Raw genomic sequence first — 26,999 nt, forward strand, 5'->3', positions numbered from 1 at the left:
AAAAAAACACCCTTTCCTTTTTGTACTAAACAATTTCCACTTAACATTTAAAGAATCATCCGCGTTCGTCGTGGTGAGTTTGTGTAGACATAAAATTATGCACATGGTGTGTGACGCCCCCTTTGCAAACAAACAATTACTAAGCAATAAGGCGAGCAATAAAAGCGAGCAATAAAGCAAGCGTTCCTCGCAACTTTTTTTTTTCTTCTTTTTTTTTTTGCGAATATGTGTGTAAATTTTATCAGAAACAGTTTATAATGCAAACAAACTAGGGGGGGAAAAAAAAAGAAAAATTAAAACCCCCTCTTTTTTTTTTTTTTTTTTTTTTTTTTTTCTGGAAAAAGGATAAGAATGCACACAAACGCGTGGGTATGCGAAGGTGTACCTCTTGTCTGTGTTCGTGTGGCTTATTTTCCGCTCCTCACTTCTCCCCTTCTGTGTAGCTGCGGCGTCGCTCCGTTCTGGGTTTCCCCATGGGCAATTTCAGCATCGCCGTTATTAATACGTCTGTTCATCATCGCTGCCACTTGCGCTACCACCGCCATTCCTGCCGCTTGCACCCACGTGGACCCGCGAACGGCCTCGACCTCGAGGGAGGATTCCCCCGCAAGTGAGACACTTTTTGAGGGCATGCTCCCCCTGGTGTCTTCTTTTGGGAGGCGGCTTCAAAAATGGTGATGTTCTCGTTTGCCTCCCTTCGCCGTCTGGCTCACCCGCTCGTCGAGCCTTTTTTCCTGCGAATTGCCTCCCCAGCACTCGTTAAAGCATTAATTGGGCACCTGGAACCTGGCGCCCGTTTGGTGGTAGCAGAGCCTTTCCTGCTTCTCCTCCTGCTTCTCCCCCGGCTTCTCCCCCTGCTTCTGCCTTTGCATAACAGCCTTCTCCCTCGTCGTGGTTAACTTATATTCTGTGTTGAAAGAGTCTACGATGTTATCCTTGTTGGATGAGCAATGGAAATCAAAATCGCTGTAGTCGTATGTGGAGGAGCTGGACGTCTTGTTAAAGTTATCTCGAATCGTTTCGTCGAGCCGTATGGTCGCCTTGGTGTAGCTGCTTGGGTGGAGGAACGCGCTGGGCTTGCGGTCGTGCACACCTCCGCTTCGGCTGTCCCCTCGGCTGTCCCTTCGATTATCACTTCGAGTATCGCTTCGAGTATCGCTTCGAGTATCGCTCCTATTATCGCTGCGATTATCGCTGCGGGTTTGGCCTCCCTTTCCGCCGCCCTCCAAGTAGGCATGCGTACTGACGGCCTGGGCGCGGCGCACTTCGTCGAAGGTTTTACTCCCCCCAGCGCCGCAATGCGGGGGAGCTCCCTGGTTAAGCGCACCTTGGTTGAGAGAACCCTGCTTGAGCGCACCCTGGTTAGGCGCACTCTGGTTGGCTGCCTTACCTTCCATTTGCAGGTTCACTGAATGTCTGTCTTTCCCCGCCGCCTTGAACGCCTTTTTGCCGCTCGGTGCTTTCCCCTCCTGGGGGGGGTCCCCTAGCAGTGGGTCCTCGTACCGCTCCTTGCCCGCCACAAATGGGTTCCGACTGCGGTTGTCATTGCGGTGGTCACTTGGGGCGCCGCTTCCGTTGCCACTTCGGGTGCCGCTCCCGTTGCCACTTCGAATGCCCCTCCCGTGGGCGCTGCCCGTGCTGCTCATCCCGTTGCCGTAGTGCTCCTCCCCGCCCAAGGCTCTCAACATTCGAATAAAGCCCGAATGCTCGCTCTTGTCCACGCTCCTGCTGCTGCTATTGCAGTCATTCTCCTCGTAGCTAGTTTCGTAATTCGCCACGCAGGAGAAGCTGCCACTTTGTGGGTCACCGTCATTCTTGCGTTCGGCTAACTTTATCAAATTATTGGTTGGGTAGTACTGCTTATTTTTGCTGTAGCTCTCTTTACTGGAAAAGTGGTGATGCCTTGCGTTTCCGCTGGAGGGGTTGTAATTTCCTGCTCCATCGAAGTGCTCCAGGTGGCCTCCCGCTTGATGACCCCCCGTTGGATACCCCCCCGTTGGATACCCCCCCGTCGGTTTCCCCCTTCCATCACTATTCGCCCCCCCTTTCGTGTTATTCATAAAATTATTAATTATAATATCCTCCATATCGTTGCTGCTAGTGGGTTCGTCTGACATATGGGTGGAGGGGTCATTATTGGAGGAGAAGCTCTTTTCATTTTTATCTGCTCGGTCATCACACTGTTTGGCAGTTGCACTTCTTACGATGTCGTCTGGAAAGAGGTTGTTGATGGGCATCTGTTTGTTGTTCTTCCCATCTTTGGTAGTAGCCTTCATTTGTTCGACGTAACGACTGGTGGGTGCCTCTACCTCACTGTGGAGGTGATTTTCCCGGTGCAATTTTTTTTTGTTCAAAATGGAAGAGAAGCCATTTTCATATTCGTAATTCATCCCGTTGTTACTACCACGGTGGGTAATGCTATAATTGGAGAGGTCACTTTTGGACGGCACCCTCGCCATTGCCTCGATGGATGTTCCCTTTTTATTGCCAATACGTTGCCTCTTATCATCATTATCCTTGCCACTATTCATGTGAACATTTACGCATTCTCTCGTTTGATCGTTATTTGGAAATATTTCCCAATTTGTTGGGTTCAACTGTTCGCCCTCTTTCATCGGCAACTTACTGCTCACTTTTTCCATGTCACCGCTTCTGCCAGCTCGAAACGGGTGGTTCTTCTTATCCTTATCTCCTACACTTTCCCCTTCCGCATAGCAGGCAAAGCGGTCGGGATGGCTATTTTTCACTCGCGAGTCTTCCATATACCTGACGCAGCTGTCTATGAGGCTTCGGGGGAGGTCGCCCGGCTTGTCCATCTTCCCATAAATATCTGACGCGGTGGATGCAGCCGATGCAGCGGAAGCAGAGGCCTTGTTGAAGTAGCCCCTCAAATGGGGGGGGCAGTCAAATGGCTCCTGGTTATTATGTAAGCTGTCCATGTGGCGCCCATTTGTTCTCTCTGCAATGGTGTGATTTTCCCCCTTTGCCGGCCCCTCCTCACAGTCGTAGTGCCCCTCCTCATCAGTGTTACCTTCCGCTCCTAGGAAAGAATTGTTGCCCATTTTTTTCTTTTTCGACAAGGTGTTCTCATCATGGATGTGCTTCCCCATTTTGCCGTCCATTTTGATGTCCCCTTTGCCGTCCATTTTGCTGTCCATTTTGATGTCCATTTTGCTGCCAATGTTGATGCCCATTTGGTCCCCCAACTTTGCGACCTTTTCCTGATCGAGGCTGACTTGGACACGACTGCCACTTCGGCTGCCGCTGCGAATTCCGTTCAGGGTGCCGACCCTTTCTTTATGAGGGGGGTCCAGCTGGTAACGCTTCTGTTCATGCGCGCCGACGATCTGGCCCCCTCCTACACCTCCACCCCCTCCTTCGTTTAAACCCATTTCGTACAAACTGGTTAAGTTCTTTTTTAACTTTTTTTTTAGCTCCTTCGAATTCTCCAATATTGAATTGACTTTGTTCGAAAAGGACTCCTTCTGCTTGACGCTCTTTCTGTGCTTCCCCGATTTGCTGATGTTGAAGTTGTTGGCGTAAATTTTGATGTAATTTTCGTCCTCATCGTCGCCATCGTTCTCATCGTCGTCGTCGTCCTCGTCGTCATCCTCCTCATCGTAGTGCTCCCCCTCCTCGGCGTCCTCTTCATCTTCTTCTTCTTCTTCCTCCTCCTCCTCCTCCTCCTCCTCCTCCTCCTCCTCCTCCTCCTCCTCATCGTCGTCATCTTCGCCCTCCAGCGCGTGCCCATCTCGCGGCGAGTCCCCCCCCTGCATCCACTTGTTCCCGCGGGGTGGGGGGTCTTCCAGGTCCAGCGCCCCCCTTTCGCGCGTTCCCTCATATTTGCATGGCCTGTCCTCCCTATCCGTTCTCTCCTCTGCGTTCACCCCATTGAGTTCATCCCCCTTGTGCGAGCTTCTCACATTCCCAGTGCTGCCTCTCCTGCAGATTTTTTCCGCCAAGTCGCCCTTCATTTGGCCCTTCGATAATCTCAGATTTTTTGACTCACTAAAGGTGAGGAGCGCGTCTTGAAAGTTCCCCAGATGGGTCGTCGTCTTCTTTGTATAACTCACTGACTGCTCCGTTTGTGTCTGTTGATCCTTTTCTGCAAAAAACCATTTCGATGCTTTGCTGTCTAATGCGTTTTTGCATTTTGAGCAACTCGCCTGTTCCTTCTCATCCGATGCGTTAATGGTAACATTACGGTTTCTTTCCTGAAAAGGGGAATCCTCGTTTGGGGTCATTCCCTTCTTACCACTTTTGCCATTTCCATTGGGGATCACCTCTACGGGGTCTACATACCTATGCGCATTCTTCTTGCTCTTGTAGTTTAAAAAATCATCGTAGGTTTCGCTCCTGCCGTAGCACTTTTCCCGTACGCCATTCAGGTGGTTATTATTTTTCCCGTTTTTCATGTAGGCAACTTGCTTATTTTTGCCGTCCAGTGTGCGGTTGCGGGTGTGCTCACCTTTGCTGCGGTGGTCTTGATGGTGGTCCTCCTCCTCTTCTTCCTCCTCTTCGTCATCATCATCCTCCTCGTCATCCTCCTCCTCGTCATCCTCATCATCTTCATCCTCATCATCCTCATCATCCTCGTCTTCCTCTTCCTCCTCCGCATCGCCTCCCTCCTCCGCTTCTTCCCCGTCGGTGAGCCCGCGCTCGATGTCTCGCTCCTGCTGCTTCAGGAACTCGTCATCCTGGCCCCCGTTACACACTTCGTGGCAAGTGTTTTTCGCCTTGCCGAGTTGGCTGGCATGACTGACTTGGCTAGCTTTGCCATTCTTCGATTCTTCCCCGAGGCTGTCCCGATGAGGTGCGTGTTTCTTCTTTCGCATGTAATTGTTGTGCAGAGCGCGGTTGTCCCTCAGGCCATCCGCTTTAGCTGCTTTAGCTGCTCCATCTGCTGCATCTGCTTCGTCTGCTTCGTCTGCTTCGCCTCCCTCACCTCCGTCCCCCCCCTCGTCGTCCTCCTCGTCGTTTATCACGATAGCTTCATTTTCCTTGTTCGCCTTTCCCTCACCATCGTTGATGACCAGAAAGTTATCCTTCTTGGCGTCTTCCAGATACACAGCTGGGGATCCATGCGAAGCGTCGGCATTGCCATGTGCAGCGTGGTTGTTATTGTGGAGAGAGGGGGCAGAAGCTGCGCCAATCGCCCCCCCATTCAAGAGCCTATCATTATTGTATCTGCTGCTGACTGTGCTCTGGTCCGTTTTGACGGCACTCCTGGAATCTCTACTTTGCTTCGTTCTGCTGTCATTACTCCTGCAGGTGCTGGGTTCGCTCTTCTTCACGGAGCAACAGTTGATTCTATTTTTAAAATTATTCTTCATCATGTAGTACAGGATCTCGTAGTCGTTTTTGAGGCAGGCGTGCGAATATTTATTGTTACTACTTTTGTCTTTGGGGGTGTCTGCGTCCATGACGACGGTTGCCTTGTTGTTTGCCTTCGAAGGGGAAGCGTCCTCCTTGTCTACTTCGCCGTTTTGCTTCCTTTTTTCGCTCGTGCTGGGGGAAACGGCGTTGACTGCGTTGGGTGAGTAGACCGCGTGGGTTGCACCGGGAGCGCCCGCCGTATTCGCCCCGCTCACGCCGCTAACACCGCTCACGCCGCTAACACCGCTCACACCGCTAACACCACTCACACCGCTAACACCACTCACACCACTCACACCACTCACACCGCTAACACCACTCACACCACTCACACCACTCACACCGCTAATACCGCTCGGCGAGATGGAGGAAATGTTCTTGAAAAAGTTCCAGTTATTCGAGAGGAGGTAGATCCACCTGCTCTTAACCTTCTCATGCCACAGGAACTTCGAATTCTGCAGGCTAAAATTGTTCAGCATCTCCGTCACCCAGGGGTGGTCCAGCACATTCTGCAGGCTTAGTCGCTCACTGGGGTTGGAGGAAGTCAACTTGACGAACAAGTCCCACGCTTTTAGGTTTTCCCTAAATCTACTAGGAGGTTTGGAGTGCCTCAAATTATGCACAGTTTTCAAAATAGTTTGTGCTACCTTTGAACATTCGATTCCCTTTTGTCTACAGACGAATCTGCCCGAAATGAATAAAATCATGTTCATCCCAAGGGCGTAGTTGTCAATTTTTTCCGTCATGGGTCCCGTATTTCTGAGTACCTCTGGGGGGTTAATTTCTAACGTCCCTGGCCACTCCGTGGGGTGTAAATTGCAAGAGTCGATATGTTCTGACCATCCAAAGTCAGCTATGACTATCCTTTTATTATCGTACCTTAAAATATTTGTTGGCTTTAAATCCCTGTGGACGATGTTCATGTCTTGGATGTACCACATGCCTTGTAACAGTTGAATGAAATAGAGAAAAGCTTCAGTCATATTGCTAGATAAGTTCTCCTTCCACAAGGTCCCATCATTTGCATAGTCTTGTATTAGTATCCATCCTTCTTTCCCTCCTATCACTTTATGTAATTTGATCACCCCTGGACATTGACATATGGATAGGTTAATTATTTCTTTTGTAAACATTTCAACAATTCGATTAAATGACTCCTTGGGGAATTGATTTGGTTGTAGCAACTTGGCTGCAAATATTTCGTTCGTAATTTTATGTTTGACCTTCCATACTTGTGCGTACGTTCCCTTTCCTAGGTTGTTCAAGACGACATAATCCTTAAAGCAGCTGTCATTTGTCCGTATTATCCTAATTTGGTTATGTAGCACGCTGGGTAGCTGTAAAACGTCATTGTTCGTAGACAGGTTTGAGCCTATTTTGACTTCTTCATTTTTTCTCCCTTTTATGTAACTCCGTTTGTAGTAATTATCAGCAAATTCGGGGTTGTCTTTGCTGTTATTGTTCAACGGTTTAGGGTTCTTTTTGATATCCGGAAAATCCATGTTTTGTTTTGGCTTTTCGGAGAGAATGCGTTCGTTTGGGGAGGATACTCGTTTGTGTGGAGAAAATATCTATTCGTTTGGAGAAAATATCTGTTCGTTCGTTCGCTCGATCGTTCGCTCCTTTGTGTGGGGGGAGGATGCGCGCTCTCACGGCAAGGCGCTGCTCCAGGTCCGGCGTTGTAGAAGCGTCAAAATTGGGTTATATCTACGGGTGTGCATGTGTGTACGTATGTGTGCACACGCACGAGGTAAAAAGTGTCCTTTCATACGCGCACGCATGCATAGATATGTGTACATGCGAGAATGCCTATATACACATTAATTTTTTTTTTATCTGCTCGTGTTGGTTTTCCAGCTCTTCGTCACACATACAGGTATAGCGTCGAATATACACTCACCGCAGTAAGCGACTTTTTTTTTTTTTTTTTTTATAAATTATATTCCTCTTCTGCGATTTTTCCGCTTGGTCAAAAATATGTATTTTATCAAAAAGCTTTTCTAACCTGTTCTCATTTAGTCACACCGTTCCAGTGGTTGCGGTCAACGTGTTCTCACAGCTGTGGTATACTTGCGTGCTTTTAGTTTATTTTTCTGTTTGTTCTCTTTGCAGAAATGCTTCTTGCATGTGTTACTCTCAAGTGGAAACTGCTATCGTGTTTTTTATTTTTATTTTGTTCCGTACTTCATTTACCTTGATCGTTATATGGTGAAGTGCTTATGTGTGTGGTTTTTTTTTGGTACACTTGTTTGTATGCCTCTTTGTAGCCTCTTTGTAGCCTCTTTGTAGCCTCTTTGTAGCCTCTTTGTAGCCTCTTTGCAACCTCCTTGCAGCCTCTTGGTGTACCTTTTCGTACACTTGGTTTTTTTTTTTACACTTTTTTGTTCTTTTTTTTTTTTTTTTTGTAGTATTTTCCTTCTACAAATTTGCTGACGCAACCAAGTAGAACCAAACAAAGGGGTTAATCAAATTAATAAAACAGTCAGATAAACCAAACAAAAAAAAAAAAAACACATATAGGTATGTATGTATCTATGTATGCATATATATGAGGTAAAAAAAAAGAAAAACAACAGATGAAAGATAATGTTGGTGAACTTAAAAGGGCGCACGTAAACAAAAATTAAAAATTAGCACATAGACACATGGTAACAAATTTACATAGGCTTAAACAAAAAATTGCTCAGGGGTATACAATTGACGCGTTATTGCAGAGTGGATTGCTACGGAAAAAAAAGGGGGGGATAGCAAAATGGAATGGAAACGAAGCGGAAGTGGAGTGGCATGAATTAGCACGGACTGGCAAAAGGGGCGCACAACAAGCGGAGCGGAAAAAGAAAAAATTAAAACTGAGCTACGTGGCGTAAATATTAGGGACAAAATTAAAAATTAAATGAATCACAAACTCTATAAATTTAGACAAAACAAAAGGCCGTTAGCTCGAATACAGTTGGCGACATTGCAAGTGTTACATCTGCAGAAAGAACAACAAAACAAAGAGGACAAAATAAAAACTGTAGCTAATGTAGGTGTACAGAAAGTAAACCATCATTTTTGATGCAGAGTTGTTGAAATGGCAATAAGTAGGAGCGTTTAATTTTTGTTAAAATTTCATTTGTGCATTAATCGCAGACGGGTACGCGGTTAAGCGGTTGAGCAGTTGAGCAGTTGAGCGGTTAAACGGTCAACCGGTCAAGCGATCAAGCGATCAAGCGATCAAGCGATCAAGCGGTGAGCTCGTCAGCCGGTCAACTGGCCAACTGTCAACTGGACAAACACTTGTGCAAGTATGGAACGTTGCAAACAGATTAATTCCTGTCTACTCGCGCGAGGGTGCATGCACACGAATGCAACATACATTCGTAGATACACGCGCAAACACACACATAAATGTACATATGTGTGGACATCCACGCGTATGTAAGTACGTACAAAAACATACAACACAAAACAAATGTTATTATTTACAATTCGGTCAGAAGTAACAGAATTGTTTTATTGTTTTTTTTTTTCTCTTTTCATTATTCCACTTTATCATATATTTCTCTCTCTCTCACTCTCAATTTTGGAATTTTACAATTTAAAACAAATGTTTGTACTATTGTGGCAAAAAAAAAAAAAAAAAAAAAAAATCACCTTCATTCAGAAATCATTTTACATAAACAGTACAGTAATTTGTGTGCATTTTATAGCTTTTTTTTTTTTTTTTTTTTTTACTAATTCAAATTTATCAAAGCAAAAGTAACAGCAACAAAAAAAAAAAAAAAAAAAAAAAGCTTAAATGCTCCTTTTTTTACGATATTAAAAATGTTTCATATTGTCTTATGGAACCTATTTTTTCACTTAACACAAACATTCTTTACACAGTGGTATACGACACAACAAAAACGAAGCAATGGTAATACACAATTACAAACTTTTTCCCGTGTTTGCAGTGATCATAAATTCGCCTGAACTGTTCATAAAAAAAAAAAAAAAACGATGTGGTACAGAAATGCACCTAAATGTGTATTACCCGTTCATACTTTTTTCCCCATATATTAACGCACTGTGTGGTCAGCTAGCGTGTAACAATAGGAAAGGGTGACAGCCAAAAGTGCGAAGGAGTAAAAAACGAAGAAAAGAAGAGGGGAAAAAAAAAAAAAAAATAAAATAATTCAATATGTAGCATTTACAACGCAAACTTTGGCTAGCAAAAAAAAAAAAAAAAAAAAAAAACACACACCACGATGTTATGTAGGACGTTGCTTTCTTAACATGTGAAATGTGCGCAGCAAAACACATGTGTGTATTCACATATAAAAATTTTTGCTGGTGTCGAAAAAAAACAAAACAACTTATGCTTTAAAATGTGTAAACGAGGTGGTATGAATGAATTTGTGTACTTTACTTTTGCTCATTTTTCGCGTTTTATTTTTCACTCGTGAATGTTATGGGTCTATGGTAAGTTTTTCTTTTTCTTTCCCCTTCTCCTTCTGTTTCTCTTTTCCTTTTTCGCGTTCGCATCTGCTGGAGGTTACGGCGCGCAACGTTTATATCACTCTTCGGAGAAATGGTGACACTACGCCTTTGTTTCATTTAGCATGTAGAAAAGCGTTGGCATGGCGCCGAAGTTGTGATGGTAGCCTACGCTCATATGCACATGTGTGTAAGCGTGTGCGTGTGTACATATATGCGCGAGGGTACACATATGAGCGAGAGTACACATACGAGTGCGTGTGTGTATGGGCGTACGGGCAAACGTGCATTCATCCAATCACTCATCCATTTGACGATACACAAATGGACGCAATTTATGCACACGGCATTGCGCATTCGTCTGAATGGTTGCAATTATTACACAGTGGCTGCGCGGGCGGATGAAAAAACGTATGGACGGATGAAAAAACCTGTGGGTGGACGAAAAAACATATGGACGGATGTGAAAGCGTATGGGTGGGTGTGCACATATGCTGCTTCGCGTAAAAGGACAAACAAATGTATACCACTATCTTTTCATTTCTTTCACTTTGGTAATTTCTGCAAAAGTGTGTAATGTTTTCCTTGCTAGACTGGATTGGACTGCACTGGACATGGCATTTTTTTTTTTTTTTTTTATGAACACTGCTATGCGAAGCTGCATTTTTTCAAACTTACTTAGCTTTTCCTCTCACTTGCATTTTCCCATTTTTTCGTTTTTCTATTTCTCATTTTGCATTTCCCATTTTGCATTTCCCATTTTGCATTTCCCATATTGCATTTCCCACTTTGCATTTCCCACTTTGCATTACCCACTTTGCATTACCCACTTTGCATTACCCATTTTGCATTTTCTATTTTTCCATTTTCCACTTTTCCCCCTCGTGGCACATTTTTTTTAACTCATTTACACTGTTGTTATTCACTGCTATCCAGTGCACTCAGTTTGCTGTTTTAAAAAGCAAAGACAACAGTTACATGCGGGCGGGTTGCAACTTTTTCCAGAATTATACGTGGTCAGAAGGACATGTTTTGGCTGCAAAGGGCATATATAATTTGTGCTTTTCGTTTTATTGAAAAATTCCAGTTGAATTTTTCATGAGTGGCGAACTCTAGCAGCACTGATGCGCGTTGGTGTAATTGTGCGTTTGTCATGTGCCCCACTTGGGAAGCTGCCCGACTGCGCAACTAACCACCTGTGTGATGTGTCGATTTCCCCCACATTGCCTCTTCACACATTTGTTGGTTTCCCCTTTGGCGCATTTCCTGGCGTGTTCGGTTCGCCTTCGCGCGCCAAAACCCCCCCAAAGGGTAATAATTGCGTCCGCTTAATATTTTCGCCGTGTGAAAACCCTATCTTGTAAATGAAGGCGTTACGCGGTGTCAACACTTTTTTTCGAGGTGGAAAATTCGTCCGGGTTCCTCAAGCAACGAAATGGGCGGTCAAGCAAAGCAACGCGACGCGATGCGATACGATGCGGTGCGGAACGAATCGAGACGAAGTTAAGTCGCAATGGGGGGAAGAAAAACCATGCGCGCAGAAGAAGAAAAAAACGAGAGCATATTTTCCTTACTATGCTGTGTGTTCCAATGCAGGATCACCCAGAATGCACATTTCGCTTGTTGTTGTATTTTGCACCCCCCGCGATGGAAATGCCCCCAAAAGTGTGTGTGCAAATGTGAGCGATGGGGTGAACACATAATACGCAATGCGCATGCAATGTGTGGGTATGTGCGTCCATGTAAGTGGGTACAGAGAATTTCGAAAGGGGGAGAATCTGCCCATCTTTTGGCTCATTTGAGTATTTAAAGCTGATCTGTTCACAATGGCATGCCAGATGACGGCCACGCAATCGCTTATCATTTAAAGAGGTTTGTGGGGTCGGTCACACGAAAAAGAAATCGAAAAAAAAAGAATCTTACATAAAAAAAAGGGGGAGGAAATGCAAGAAGGGGGGTAAATTGAGTGTACTGTCTCCTTCAAATAATTTCTCACATATAAATATACATATACATGTACATTCCACGCGTGGTCATTTTATGGGGAAGGGAAATTTTTTTTTTTTGCTGCACATGTTGTGTAGTTTGGAATCTATGATGGGGTGACTGCTCCTAATTTTTCCGTTCCCTCAGGGTTGCTTTTATTTCTATATTTTTGTGTTGACACTTTTCAGCGTGGTTTTCTCATTTGCCAGGTCGGCCTAGATGATGGCCATGTTGTGGGCCGAGTTGTCTGAAATGGTTTTCCCGCACAAGTGGCATTTGCCCAATTTGTAGGCGCTAAAGGGGAGGGGATAAAAAGGGGGGATGAGAGGAAGGGGGAGATGATAGGAAGGAGGGAATTCCTTTGGGGGATGGACCCATCACAGATAAGTGTGCATATGTAGGCAGATATGCACACATGAGTGTACGCGTGCGACGGTGGGGCCCTCTAGCTGGCTAACCATGTAGAGCAGTATTTTCCGTCAAAGTGCAGTTGGCTGTTGCACTTTTTGCACTTGCTCCTATTGGGGTTAAACCTAGTGGAAAAAAGGGGAAAAAAAGGGAAAAATGGAGAAGCAAAAAGTTACATCTTCAAAAGTGCGCCCTTTAAATGAAAAAAGCTGTGTAGGCTAAAAGCGACGGGGGAAGACACATTTTTGTGCAGCTCGCGTGGGCATACTTTTGCTTATTGTTTCTGTATTCCAGCAGTTTGTTCCCTCCATAAGACCTGCTTGAGCCTGTCGAGGAAAATGCGTTGCGTGAATTATTTTTTTCCTGAGGACAAGTTGCACATGCGCTATTTATAAGAAATGCAATTGGTTCATCGCAAAGGGGGGTTTATGGCGGCATAGTTTCGTTCAAAAGGGCAGGAAAATGCGCATGAAATTTTGTGCACATATAGAGGTATACGTATGCCTATTTATCGAAGAGGTCCCCTTGCGCGACGCACCCCGAATTGGTTAACGTGACATGCGGAAAAAGGATGCATGTTGCAAAAAAATAAATAAAAAAAAAAAAAAATAGCATTACTGTTCTTTACGTCCGGGGTTGGCAGCTTTTTCAGCTTCTTTTCGCACTTATCACATGGCATTTTTCGGAAAAAATTTCGCGTTATTCGAGTAGGAATTGGTTCCCCCCCCAACAGAAAAGGCTGCTGTGTGTTATTGATAATTCATTATTTGAGTGTTCGTTCGTTCGTTCGTTCGTCGTGCGCCAGAGTTTTTTCTATATATTTTTCCTTTTTACGTTTAAAAAATTGTTTTACATTTTACTGTACTTGGCTTTGCTTCGCCTTTCTCTGTTTCGAGTTTAAAAATGGGAAAAACTGTTTTTTTTTTTTTTTTTTTTTTTAATTTTTACCGCTAAATATGTTGCCACGTGAAAACATGTCGTCACGTCGACATGTTGACATATCAGCGTAGTTCATCATTTTTTTTTCTCTTTTTTTTTGCATAAAATGGGCAAATTAAAAAGTGGACTGACCGTATGCAAGGACGTGGAATGCGCGCGTGGCGCTTGGATGTGAAGAAGGGCATATATGCATACGACGTTGGTACAAGGAGGCACTATTTTTTATTTTTATGCTGTATGGAAAAGCGTGAACTCGTGTGGAGCGCGTTTTTGCATGTTTGTCCCGCGCCCCACTGGTACATTCACATTCGCTAATTTTTACACATACAATTTTTACAAAAAAAAAGAAAAAAAAAGCGAAGCAACGCTTAATGGTTTATCCAAATTAAGCAAAAGGGTAGATAAAATGGGGGGGGGGGGGGGAAATATGCATAAAAAGAATCTGTTCATATAGGCAGCGGTACACATTTGTATAATGCGATGCGCTGGACGGGGGTGGGGGGAGGTTTTTTATTGGGAGCGACTTCAATTGGGGGTGCTCCGTTGGGCTAATCGAACAGGGGGTTGTACTGCACCTACAGGGGGGAAAATTCACGTGTGAGATCGCGGGGTACATTTGTATGAACATGCATTAATATGTATTCGTATGTGCTGCGCCCCCCTGTGCGCGCTTTGCGGTTCAAAGCCGTTACCTTTTTCTTCATGGGCTCCTTTTCGAACAAGTGCTTTCCCTTGGAATCTGGGCGGAGGGGGGAACGGCCAAGCGGTGCAAATGGGCAAACGTGCAAACGTGGTGTATTGGTGGGTGGGCTCACACCTGCCGCCAACGCAACTTATTTTGGCGCGAACCGCGCAGGGTGCTACACTTGGAGCTTCGCCCACTTACCGTTGAGCAGATTCTGCTGCATGTAGGTCGAGGAGGGCATCTTCTGATTTAGCATGCCGCTGGGTTTCATCATGTTTGAGTTCATGGAGCTGGGCGAGGCGTTCCGGTTTTGCATCATCGGGTTGCGCTTGCTGAGGTAGCGGCGGGGGAAGGAGATACGTATTGGTGGGTGGGATGAACATGTGAGGAGAGGCTACCTAAGTGGAGAAGCCCCTTGTGAAGAGGCCCCCCTGTGGAGAAGCTACCCATGTGTGGAGGCCCCCCGTGGAGGCGGCACCCACCTGATGGAGGATCCCTCTCCCAGGCTGTGCATGCTGCCCTGCGAGCCAACAGTTTGCTTGTACGCCTGGGCGGAGGATGGCGCGCCGCCGGATTTTAGGCTCTTCTGGAATTCGATCAAGTCCTGCTCATAATTAGCGTCGAAGAGGTCCAAGTTGATGGAGGTGATATTGGGATCTTTAAGAAGAACCTGGTTGGCTTTCTTCAGAATATCGAGCTGCCTATTGAGGTGTTCCCTTTCTTTAACCACATGAGGGGGTTCATTTAACAAGTCATAGAGTTTCTGCTCACTGTTTAAATCAGAGTACAATTCGAATTGCATTTTTTCTTGAAGTTTCCTGATGAGGAAGTAGCCAATAATTTTAGGCACACTATCTCTCACATTGCGTAGGACAATATTAAAGTAGCAGTCTAACCTTCTCCTAATTTCTTGAATAAACTGCGCATTATATCTGGTCTTTTTTTTCTCCTTAGCATTCCACATATTCATAACTGATTTCTGAGCTGTGTTCACAAATTTGGCAGCCTTCCCAGTGATGTAGTCCTGTTCGCTCATCATATTAGAGTAGTACTTACTTTGCATATTATTATTATCTACGTTTGAGCTGGACAGATTAGATTGCTGCCTTTTGTTTTGGGACCTCTGTTGGGAGTTATAGTCTTGGCTCCCACTTTCGTTGTTCTGGTCATCTTCATTCGCGTTGATTATGCTGCCATGTTCGATGAGGTAGGAGGAATCATTCGTGAATAGATAATTCGTCTCCGCGTCGATGAAATTTTCGAGTATATTGTGAGTGTTTTCCTTTTCCCTGAGGAGGATGGTTTGGGATAAATCGAGGACCTGCTCGGATAGCTTTGGAAATCTGGTCAACACCCGATTGGCAATTTTTTGCGATAGAATTTCTAACGTTTGGCTAACCTTATCTAGACAGTTAAACACTGGTGCGTTAATTTTTTTCAAATGGGGTAGGATTAAAAATTCAAAGGTATCTGGGGATGGGAAACCCGGCAAGCTATCCCCTTCATGTAGGCAAATGGCATCATCAATATCGTTATCGCTCAACTCACTTGTAACATTTTTCCCCACGTACTCATCTAAGAATTCGTTAAAAATGCTTCTCACTTTGAGCCCACAAATGATGTCATTATTTTCTATGAAGACTTGTAACCGCTTATCGTATTTCCCCTTTAGGGTATTTTTAAATATTTCGCAATAATCTGTGATCATGGACCAAAGGAGTTGCGTCTTCTTCGTTGCGTCTAGAGGGACGTTGGTGCCCAGTTCGTATAGCTTATCATTGATGAGTCTAATTTTGTCATTTATCTCGACTTTAATATCTGGGAGGAAATTTTTGATATGTCTGAGGAGCACTTTGGTTAACTTATCCGTGAGTGAAGTCGTTCCGTAGAGTGTGGGAGGTAACTTCCTATACACTGGGTGTGTTTGGAAAAATGCCAACTCGTCCTTCAACGATTGCGCGATTGACTTTCCACTTTTTATATCCGCTGTAGATCGGTTCACCACTCCTGTGTAGCCTAACCTCAGCGTTATTTCGTCGTTCATTAGCATCTTACTTGCATCTGCTCCTTTGTCCATTAAATCAATTTTGGTAATTACCCCTATGGTCCTCAACCCCTTTGGGTCAACTTTCCTCGCGATTTGCAGAGCATCACTTGTGGACATATCTGCATTGGCAGGCAGCACGGCGAGGATAATCGTCCTAGGATCTTTCACATAGCGAAAAGCCATTTCTCTCGTTAGCCTTTCTATATCATCTGTTTGGTCTGAATTCTTTAGAGGCACTCTAGTGATCCCTGGAAGGTCTATGAGAGATAAATCCGGGCAGCTCGTCGAATAGATATTTAGAACAATTGGCTCGTCTATAATTCCTTTGTTCTTTCCAGCTATTTCGTCCGTCAAATTGTTTATGTGTTCCCTCACTTGGTTAAAATCCGTGAACTTCCTACTTTTGTCATCTTCGAATATGGCCCAGTGCTTTACTTCGCTGTCCTCCTTTATGTGGATGAGCCTGAATTCTATGGGCCTCCTGGTGACTATGCCTTCTCCTCTGGGCAGGAAGTCCAGCCCCACGATCGACTCCAGCACGCTGCTCTTGCCACTGCTCTGCGTCCCCACCACGCAGATGCGCGGCAGGTTGATGTACTTCTGCAGCCCGATGTCCCTCAGCTCGTCGATCACCGTGATGAGCTTCCGCAGGTTGTTGTACATGCTCGACTCCATGGCAGCGGGGGGGGGACCAAGGCGCCGGTTCGGCGGCCACGAATGTGCCTTTTCGGGGCGGCTACGAATATGCCGGTTCGAGGCAGTTACGAATGTGCCTTTTCGGGGCAGCTATGAATGTGCCTTTTCAGGTTAGCTACGAATATGCCTTTTCGGGGCAGCTATGAATGTGCCTTTTCAGGTTAGCTACGAATATGCCTTTTCAGCGCAGCTATTAGTATGCCTTTCCTTCGGGCGCCGCCCCAACGCACAGCGCGAGTTGGTACAAGCTGGTTTGCGTTACGGCAGTTGGATGAAAGGCGCCCCTCCTCGCCAAATCACTTTTGTAACCCCTTCGTTCCGCCCACTCGCGCAGGTATAAATAAATGCTGGGAGGTACACTGCGCGCTTTTTTTTTTTTTTTTTTTACCCCCTTTTGCATTCAGGCGAGCTGCGCGATGTGTGCAACTTGTCACTGGCAAGCGTGGCACTTTGGAAAACGAGAATGAGCAGCACTGATGAATTGGGCTGGATGTGTGGCGCGCGGGTGGAGCTGGGCAAACAATGGCAAACAAATGGGCGAAAAAATGGCAAACTGCTCGCAAAAATGTTAGCCAAATGGTGGCATAAATTGGCAAAAAAGGGGCAAAGGAGTGGCAACAAAATGGCCAAAAACTTGCAAAATTTTGACGAATAATTGGCGAAAAATGTGCCAAGCAACGGGGAGGACGCTACGCTAAGGGGGACTGCACACACCCATTCGCACGTTCGCAGGGGGTAGGGAGATCATGAACGGTCGGCTTATCAGGTAAGCAACTGGTTTTTTACTTTGTGGGGGGTAACCTGCGAGGGGGTGTACATTTCGGCAAATTGGGAAAGACGCGCTGTGTGAAATGTGCCAACTGTTTCCGCGCGTGGACGTGGGAAGGTAAAGGGGAAAAAAAAACAGAAAAAATAAAAGGAAAAGAAAAAGAAGCAGGAAAAGAAAAAGAAGCAGGAAAAGAAAAAGAAGCAGGAAAAGAAAAAGAAGCAGGAAAAGAAACAAAACAGGAGCAGGGAAAAAATAACAAAGGGACGCCCACGCGATGTGCTGCATACACTGAGCATGTCTATTAGGAACGTTCCCTCTCACAGGTGGGGGGCGCGAAGGGAAGCATTATCTGTACACATTTGCGAACGAGCAGGGGGATAGCCAAATGTATGCGTAGAACGTGCGTGTAGAATGGGGCGCAAGGAAGTCACGCAGGGGCAGTACACATGGGATGAACGTACCCCACCTATATGTATACACCCCCAAGGGGGACACTAATATAGTTTTAGGTACGTCGTCCAGCTTGGTGCTCTGGCACAAGGGGGATGTGCTTTGGCTCGTACTTAAAGAGGTAAATTTCGAGGATACGCAAAAATGGGGAAATGCTCGATGAATTGTAAAAAAAAAAAAAAAAAAAAGGGGGGGGGGCTGTTGAAACGCCGAGTCCACGGTACGGCCTCTCTAAGGGGTAAACTCTAAAAGCGCAATTCGTGCGATCGAACCATAGAAGTTTGTTTGTGAGTATGAAAAAATGAACGAGGGAACAAAAAAAAGGTTAATTAGAAGTGGTGCTGTGCGGCCTCGCCCGGGTCATTATAATATGTGCGTGCGTATACGTGAGATGTAATTACCTACCCGTACGTTACCTTACGTACATTACGTATACTAAACTGCGTATGCTAAATTACATATACGTACATTACATATACGTACATGCATTTTTTCCCCTCGCTTAGTACTCTCACATTAGGCTCCCCATTCTTACGTGTGCTTTAATTTGCCATTTTGACGGGAGGGCCTTCGCGGGGTCGAATTTTTGGCCCTACATTTACTCACCTGTTAATTTGGAATAATTGTGCCGCTTCTCAATGCGCTGCAACGTTTGGTGCCTCGCGGAGGGGGGGAAGAAAAAAAAAACACGTGGTGCTTCCGTTCGATGAGTTGCACGGTGTGGCAAAATTGCAGCTGTGCAGTTCGTCAGAAAGGTTTTTTCTCAAATTGGAAGCCACCCGGCACTTCTCCCCCACTTGGCCTTTTTCCAATCCGTTAAGTGCCTCTCCTAAAAAGGTGGAGTATACGGCAACACATATACACATGCTTCTTCCCCTGAGGGAAAAAATCACCTGCACGTTGTTCATACAAATAGGGGTGGCTGTTCGAGCACCTCTTCAGGGAAGGTGTACAAAATGATATGCGCCTTGCTGGAGGCACGAGGAATGACGAGCTGCACAATTTGGCGAGAAAAGAGGCGCGCATCGCATTGCGAGGGAACAATGGGGGTGCTACTTTTGGAGGTAAGAAAAACATTCCCCCCTTTGACGCAGTTGCGTTTTGGCTATTTTTTTGCTGCCTAATGGGAATCCCCCCTTGGAGAGATGCAATGCGGCTCCCCCTCTTTCTTTATTTTCTATGTGAGGGTCAGTTCACATGGGATAGGGGGGAGTTATCGCAAGGGACACTCCGAAACAAACTTAGGACAGTACACATAAAAGAACGCTCTACGGCAGGGAGGAGAAGTAAATCGTTTGTGCAGCATGGGAGGCTCCCAAGAAGGGGACAAAAGCAGGCGCCTCCACATTTTCACGTTTTTATTTTGTTTTTGTGTAAAAAAAGATTAAACTGTTAGGCTTCTGCGCACGTGGTGGTAATTTGGAGCCCTTTCAGGGGGATAGCCCTTTTTCCGATGCAGCGTGCATCCGTATAGTGCCCCTAGTTTGTCCTTAAAAAATAGAGCCCCTTTTTTTTGGCAACCATTGGAGGTTATAACTTTTTCGTACATTCGTTTTTATAGTAAAGTACATTTTCCTTTCAACCACATCGTTGTGATTGGCCATTCACCGTGCAAGCAGACACCGGGGGGGGGGAAGCATCATCGGATGGGTTCCACTTGGTTAGTGGTGACCTGTTTGTTCATATGCTGTAAAGTTGTTTCCCATTTGGGTTGCCCCTTTAGCAATATGTTTTTCCACCGTGTTGATGGGCATCTGTCGGTGTAGGTGTGCGGAAAAAAGAAACAAAACGAACGGGAGTTCCGCTTTCCCCTATACTGTGCCAATTGGTCATGACGAACGGGTTACACTCTTGGGGGGGAAGATGCTCTCCATGGGGATTCCCAATTAAGCGGATAAAAGGCTCTTCTCTTGTTGGCACTTATGGAAAGCTGCTTCGATCGGTGTCGATTGTTTGAGGGAGATATTCGAGTTGTTCATCTGCGGTGGGAGTTACGCGTCGCGAAGTTTCTCCCCCATGCTTGTAATAAAAAGAACGTTGCTGCGATTTGCCAGCTTGAAAGGGCACACTCCAATTTTCTCTTCTCCTCTCCTTTCACATTTTATGGGAGCGCTAGCAGATTAGCCATTATGAGCCTAGCGACATGGCGCCATTTCGGTAGAGCCTTCTCTGGAACGATCATTTTTTTTTTAGTTATCCCCACTGGGGTTTGGCGGCCCCCTAATGTGTTATTGCCGCTAACAAATTGGTGATCCCCTCTGCTGCATAGTGTTGGTAGTTTTTCCCCAGGGGGTAGAAGCTTCCCCTCCTTTTTCGTACACCCCGCTGTGCTGCCCTCCACTGGAGACCCTCCAAAGAGAGGGGAGAAAAAAAAAAAAAAAAAAAAAATTAAACGCATGAAGGGCTGAGTTGACGAAATGACCTTTTTATAGGACAAGAGCATTTTGGAAATTTTTTTTTTCGTGGGGTGTAATTTCGGCTACCCATGTGTGGGATGAGAACGTCATAGGAAAAAGAAAAAGAAAAAGAGGAAGAAGAGGAAAGAGGAGGAAGAAAGATAACATATAAAATATAAAATATAACAGTAACACATAACACATAAAAGTGACACATAACCGATAACCGACAAACGGGGCGACAAAATGGTGAGGGCAAGCAGCCGCGCTGGAAAGGAAGATGCGGAAATGCCCCACCGTGTTGCTCCTCCTTGTGGTTCTCCTACCAACAGAGAGCAAAATAATGAGCGCGAAGAGCAGCAGCTTGGTGAAGAAGGACACCGTACGGGGTTACAGCGCGAAGGTGCGGAAGAAGAAGCGCTTTAAGGTAGTAACGAGTCGGGGGAGGGCCGAAGTAGACCGGCTGGGGGGTACCCCCTTGTGTGGTTCTGCACGAAATGGGGATGGCCTCACGAGCGCATTGCGGAGTGGAGGGCTAATTGGGGCACATCCAAATGGCTACAATAAATTGACGTTTATATTGTACACATATAATTCGTGGAAGGAGAAGCGGAGAAAGGGTGTAGCAACGATGGGGAGCCCCCAAAGGGGAGTGCTTGGCGGCGAAAAATATGCAGCAAAGATGGGGACAGGCTTTAAAGGCATTCACCTGTGCACCCAGAGGGAAAAACAAACCGGCAGTGCCATATGCGAAGGGGAACCAACTGCAGGGGGAGCAGCCAATTCTGAGCTTTTCCCCTTTAACAAAATAAAAAGAGAAATGAACAAATATGCGCAGCAAGTGAAAAAGTTTCTGGAGGAAGGCAACATGATGAATTTTTTATGGGTATGTAAAAATGTGTTGTGTAAAAAAAATATTATCCTTTTAACATTTTTTGTGATGATACAAAGTGCAATCATTAGCATTGTAATCCCCCGTTGTGACAGTTTGATCTTCCAACAGGTGTCTAACAGAAGGTTCGATCGTTTTGGGGGTCTTCTGCTGAATTGTATTTTGGTGCGAGTGATTAACATGTGTCTGTGCGGGCTGCGCAACTACATTTTCATGGTCACCAGCTCGGATTCTCTAAAGGAAGTGAAAAGGTTACTGTTTCAAATTTATATTTATAAAGATAGCGAGTACTACGACCAAGTGGATCACAGCGAAATTGTGAACAAGGTAACTTTGGAGGCACACGACTTTGCAGATATCATCCCGTATTATATAATCCCATTCGTTAGGAATTTTTTTTCTATCATTTTTAACTTTGCATATGTGTTTTATTTAAATTATAACTTGTCGAGGGTGATTGTGAGTTGCTTCTGCGTTTCCTCCCTCCTTACGATCATTTCGACCAAGCTGAAGAAGAGGAGGATAAAGTGCATAAACAGGGAGAAGGCCAGGAGCACGAAAATTTCGCTGGAGGCTCTAAACAATATAAATGTGGTCAAGCTGTATAGTACTGAACTATACGAGTGTAGCAAATACTCCCAATCGTTACATGACATTTTGGGTTTTCAAATTAAGAAGGAGCGGTTTAATCTCGTCCACATGGTGGTCAGCAAGCTGTTCGTTTTGCTTACGTATGTACTCATTTTGGCCAGGGGGGAGACCCTCCTGCGGGGCAACCAAATTGACAGGGGCACCTTCACCTCCTTTTTCTTCTACATAAATAATATTTACTCGTACATAGATATCCTGGACTACTACATGGACATCTGCGACATTGTGAATCAGTACCGCGGCATTGTGGGGCTGGTTAAGGGGTGGGCACAGCAGCAGTGCACTTCGCATAACCAGCACGCTGAACCTTCCCAGAGTAACTCCCCCGCCGCCAACAACACAACTGCGACGCGAATGGCCCTGCAGGTGGACCCCCCGGCGGAGAGCAACCAACCCGACGTGGTGCTGCACTTCAAGAACGTCTTCTTCAAGTACAAAAAACGAAGCAACTACGTGTTGAAAAATCTGAATTTCAAAATTTTAAAAAACACAAATAATGTGATACTGGGAAAAAGTGGGGGGGGAAAATCGACGCTGCTCAAGTTGATGCTAAATTTTTACAAATGCTCCAAGGGGAAGATTTACCTTTATAATAAGCCAATTAGCCATTATAAAGGGGGACAAATTATGGACGCCGTTTCGTACGTCCAACAGGAGTGGAAGCTACTGAAAGGGACCATAAAGGAAAACCTCACCTATGGCATCACACACGATTGCAGCAACGGTTTTGATATGCTCAATTTGATTAACATTTCCAAGTGCTGCACTTGCCATGCGTATATAAGCAGACTGAGGAAGAGGTACGAGACGGTTATTTCGAGTAGGACAGAATTGTTAACGTCCTCTCAGAAGCAGAAAATTTGCATCGCCCGGGCGCTGGCTAGGAGTCCGAAGGTGAGTCCTAATTTATTTTTTTTTAGCGCAGTTTGTGATACTGGGGTTATAGGCTTCCAGTTGGCTTCCCTTTGGCTTCCATATGGCTCCCCTTTGGCTCCCCTTTTTTTTGTGATGCTGCCCCTTTTCATCCGTTTTCCCCCCACTGTGCAGATCCTCCTCCTGGATGAGTCCACCTCGGCCGTGGACAAGGACAACGAGCGAGTCATTTTCCAAAACATAAGGAAGAACCCGCTTTTTAAAAACCTCACGATAATTCGCATAACGCATAAGAAGGCCAATTTGGACTTGGCGGACAACATTTTCCTTCTGAAGGGTAGGTCCCTCTGGGCGCCCTTCTTCTGCCGCCATGAGCTGTGCGTGCAGGAGGGGTGATCCTTCGTGAGAGTAAACTACTCGCTTCAACATCCGCTTGACGAGTGCGTTTTTTTTTTTTTCTTTTTTTTGCAGAGGGGTACATAAGCAGACAAAAAAATGTTTAGCGTGTTGCAGGGGGGAGTTTGCGAAGGTGAGAAGTGGCGCCATTGGCGGCGTGTGCACTGTCACTAACGTTGGAGTTGCTCCCGGTTGGCGCCCCTTTTGAAGTACTGCCAACCGGCATGGACAAGCGTAAAAGTGCGGAGAAGGGGGAGGCCTATGGAAAGCAGTATGGCAAACCGTTTGACAAACCGCTTGACTCGTTTGACAAACCGCTTGACTCGTTTGACAAACCGCCTTACCCCTTTGGGAAACCTCCGACACCCTTCTTCCCTTTTTTTAGTCGTACACTATTTTTTTGCACAGCCTGAAAATGAACAGGGGAGGATGAAGGGAAAAAAAAAAAAAAATGAGGCACCACCTTTGGGGGCGTTATAACGTGGCGGTACTTTCCATGATGCCCCTTTTGGAAGCTTTCCGCGCAACTCTCTTCCCATTTTAAGGGCGATTTAGGGATTTATTTTTGGCAGCTTTGGGCACCTTTGGCACCTTTGGCACGTTAGTCGCCCATTTGGAGTGCCGCTCCTCCCCGTTCGCTCACCTTAGGGTGCCGGGCAGCCCCTTCGCGCCCTCCAGCTCCTGCGCAAGGTGCGAGCAGAACATGCTGAGGAACTGGGCGTCCTTGTCGGTGAAGGAAACTTTGTCCTTCGCGTTGAGCGCCACCACGACGGCGATGATGGATTCCTGCGCGGGGGGGAGGGGAAACATTAATAGGGAACAGCGGAAGCATGATTAAGGGGGGTGCACCAGTGGGGATCGCTCCAATGGGCATCGCGCCAGTGGGCACCGAACCAGTGAGCATCGCACCAATTGCTGATGTGCCCATGCACCTACACTTGGGGGACCCCCCTCCACTTACGTCTAGGCCAAACACCGGGGCGGCAATCACCTGATGGACGTCAATCCTCTCATTGTCGATGTAGAAGTCCTGATTTTTGAGAAAATGCAGAGACTTCCCACCGTTCCTACCCCCTTGGGGTTCCTCCCCTGAGAGGGATAGTTTTGCCTCTCCATTTGTTCCCCCCGTAGCATGCTGATCTTCCCCGACTGTCTCCTCCTTCATGCTCGGCTTATACGAATGGGCGAAGTTTTTCATGAGGCTCCCTCTTTCGTAGTTGATAAGTTTCCCATTTTTATATACATGTCCAATGATGTCCTCATCAAGGGGTAAGCGGACAACGTCGGAATTGACGAGAGAGTAAAAATTCCGAGCGGCTTCATCCACAACAAATAAAAAGGCATAATTTGAATTTACAAAATTTGGAAGTTGAGTGGAAACTAACTGGAAGAGAGTCTTATCCAAATTGGCTAGCTGGTTATTTTTTTTTTTTTTTTTTTGTCTCTTTTTTTTTTCTTCCAATTTGTTACTATCAATAAAGAGAAGAGGAATCATGCCAAGCAGACATCCTATGGCTATCCCTATGGCACTTCCGATGTAGTAATACCGTCTAGTTCTGTTCATTTTGAGTTGCTTATTGGTTAAGTTTATCCTGGGGAACCCTACGTAGACGATGACTTTTTCTATGTACCCTCCAATGAAGATGCCCAAAACGTCACTCGTTAGATTCCCCAAGCCTGCTGCAGCCAGGGTGCTGAATCCTAGGAAGACGCAGAAGGTAGAATCAAAGAGGTCCCCTGCAATAATCATAAAGGAGTTATCGACGAAGCCGAAACAGATGAAGGGGATGCACCCTGAGAGGGCTACTAAGATTAAGTCGTGCCTCTTTATATTCATTTCTCCCTTTTCGTGGGTTTTTTCTTCAAACGGTTTTTCGGCATCTTTGCAGCTGTAGAAGTCTCCCTTTTTGGACACCAGTTTGTCGCTCTTTTTGCTTGAGTGTGCGTGGTCTGAGCTGCTGTGTGGATTGGGGGGTGGGCCTGTATCACATAGGTTTGTATCACTTACGTTTGCCTCGTTTAGGTTTGCCTCGCTTGGGTCAATTCCGTAAGTTGCTCCTTTTCCCTGCGCGGCTGCGCCTTCGCCGCCTGGCTGACCACGCTCAGACCCCTTCGTCTTCTTCTCATGGTGGAGAGGCGATCTCCCACTGGGGGGGAATTCCCCCTGCTCGTTGGACGTTTCGACCTGTCTGCTCCTCCTCGCTATTCTACCCATCAGATGGGCACTCCTCAGGTTGGCGCCCCTTCGATGTTTGATTACCTTCGTGTGGAAGGAGCTAACGTTGGTGAGGCTTCCCCATTGGGTGGGTCTTCCCCATTGGGTGGGTCTGTCCCTCGTTATGTTGTTTCCAAAAAGGGCGTGTCGAGGAGCCTCCCCATTTTGATTAATCAGTTGGTTCCCCTCCGCCCTGCCGCTCCCCTGTTGCGAATTCCCCTTTTTGCGACTGGCCTCTATTCCATACTTAAAATAGTTGCGATGTTCCTTCCTTTTCTTCCTCTTAACCAAACGAATGTTTTGCTTTTTTTTGATGGCGCTTCTTATCTGCGTTTGCAAGTGGTACTTTTGGGTCAGGTAAAAAAGGCACTTTTCGAGGAGGGCGTTTTTTCGGTCCGTGGAGCGGAGGCTGTGCACATATCTAACACTTTTTTTTAAATTGAAAAAATTGCTCGATTGGGTGAACTGCCGGCGCGGATGGTGCTGCTGTTGGTGGCGGTACTGCTGCTGCTGATGCTGCTGATGCTGCTGACTGAGACGCACGTTGCAGATTAAAGACCTTTTTAGGAAAACATTTATCGCTGAATTGTGTAAGGCGACGAAGTTTCTCCTTTTCTGTTGTAGGAAAAAGGAGTGACTATTCGAAAGACGCGAGAAATGCTGGACGCACATTTTCTTGGCGAGCGAGGCAGTGTAGCGGGGGGAAATACAACAATCGGGGGGGAAACACACGCATATAAGTACGTACGTATGCGCTTATGCATATGACGTGGTAGTGACGCGGTGGAGTGGGAAAATACAATGCTGAATGCCTTTCCGTGGGGAAAAAAAAAAAAAAAAAAAAAAAAAAAATGTTACAAATGTTAAAAATGTTAGAAAGTGCTGTGTGCCTTCTTTTTTTTTTATTTAAAAATACAAATGAAACAAATGTTTACGTGAAAAAATGTTGCGCTGAGCCAATGTTCTGGGAGAGGAATTTGTCGGGAATGGGGAATTAAAAAAGCGAAAGAAAAAAAAACTACGGCGAGTACATATGTGCAGTGCGGAGTGCTGTTCTGGTCGTAACAAAATGGCACAACTGTTTGGCTCTTCTGTTAAGTGTTTATTAAAAAGGACAAAACAAATCGAACGGGGTGAGGGGTACCTCTTGGAAGGTTAAGCAAATAGGTAATTGTGTTTCGTTCTACAACAGAAGCTGCGTGCTGCGTCATGTGTCAAGTCGCGGTGGGGCTCATGGGGGGGGAAATTTTTCCGCCTTTTTTTGCGGAGCGGTTTGAGGCGTGTCGTGCGGTGTGCCTTGCGGTGTGTTTTGCAGTGTTCCTTGCGGTGTACTTGTCCGTATTTTTCTCTTCCTTTTTTGCGTCACTTTTCGGGCGATTTATTTCTTCATCCCTTTTTGCATTTTTCAATCTTTAACCTGCGGGAAAAGAAAGCCAAGTAGTGACCACAGAGAGATTTGCCTCTTTTGACTGCTGCCAGGGGGGTACTACCGCGTCAAGGCAAGCACCCCAATTGGGGGATCCACGCGTACAGTACACTCCATAACTTAGCAGTGGGTGTACCCTCAGACATGTTTTCCCTGCCCATCTGCTCACATGAAGAGTTTGTTTTTTTCGATTCGCACACTTTTCCTCGTTTACCTTCTTTTCCATGGCATACGGGGTTTCCCCACAGTTGGCTGATAGCATGTTTTAGAGCCGCTTGAGGGGACTACCGCATTTGCGCGCGAAGGTAGATAAATGGTCCGCACACTCACGCGCAT

General features: G+C 45.9%; 5 protein-coding genes across 5 annotated transcripts; 1 reads left to right on the plus strand and 4 right to left on the minus strand.

Moving 5' to 3' along the window:
• Window positions 1–767: 767 nt before the first annotated feature.
• Window positions 768–6,878, minus strand: PVX_092865 (Protein kinase domain containing protein; the record flags this gene model as incomplete). Its single annotated transcript, XM_001615515.1, has 1 exon — window positions 768–6,878. The coding sequence occupies one exon, from the start codon at window positions 6,876–6,878 to the stop codon at window positions 768–770; it is 6,111 nt and encodes a 2,036-aa protein (XP_001615565.1).
• Window positions 6,879–11,653: 4,775 nt separating this feature from the next.
• On the minus strand, window positions 11,654–13,127 carry PVX_092870 (hypothetical protein). Its single transcript, XM_001615516.1, has 4 exons — window positions 12,847–13,127; window positions 12,497–12,554; window positions 12,279–12,353; window positions 11,654–12,114 (listed from the first exon to the last, which is right to left on the minus strand). Exons 1-4 carry the CDS (start codon window positions 12,905–12,907, stop codon window positions 12,036–12,038), a joined length of 273 nt encoding a protein of 90 aa, XP_001615566.1. The 5' UTR covers window positions 12,908–13,127; the 3' UTR covers window positions 11,654–12,035.
• A 588-nt stretch (window positions 13,128–13,715) lies between these two features.
• PVX_092875 (dynamin-like protein, putative) lies at window positions 13,716–16,574 on the minus strand (the record flags this gene model as incomplete). The annotated part of the gene is made up of 4 exons (XM_001615517.1): window positions 13,716–13,742; window positions 13,860–13,906; window positions 14,054–14,184; window positions 14,335–16,574. 4 exons carry the CDS (start codon window positions 16,572–16,574, stop codon window positions 13,716–13,718), a joined length of 2,445 nt encoding a protein of 814 aa, XP_001615567.1.
• Window positions 16,575–20,892: 4,318 nt separating this feature from the next.
• Window positions 20,893–23,022, plus strand: PVX_092880 (ABC transporter, putative; the record flags this gene model as incomplete). The annotated part of the gene is made up of 2 exons (XM_001615518.1): window positions 20,893–22,647; window positions 22,801–23,022. The coding sequence occupies 2 exons, from the start codon at window positions 20,893–20,895 to the stop codon at window positions 23,020–23,022; spliced, it is 1,977 nt and encodes a 658-aa protein (XP_001615568.1).
• Window positions 23,023–23,661: 639 nt separating this feature from the next.
• On the minus strand, window positions 23,662–25,909 carry PVX_092885 (hypothetical protein, conserved; the record flags this gene model as incomplete). The annotated part of the gene is made up of 2 exons (XM_001615519.1): window positions 23,662–23,808; window positions 23,984–25,909. 2 exons carry the CDS (start codon window positions 25,907–25,909, stop codon window positions 23,662–23,664), a joined length of 2,073 nt encoding a protein of 690 aa, XP_001615569.1.
• Between the last annotated feature and the right edge of the window lie 1,090 nt (window positions 25,910–26,999).

This window comes from Plasmodium vivax, chromosome 9 (genome assembly GCF_000002415.2).
Source record: "Plasmodium vivax chromosome 9, whole genome shotgun sequence".
Lineage (NCBI taxonomy): Eukaryota > Apicomplexa > Aconoidasida > Haemosporida > Plasmodiidae > Plasmodium > Plasmodium vivax.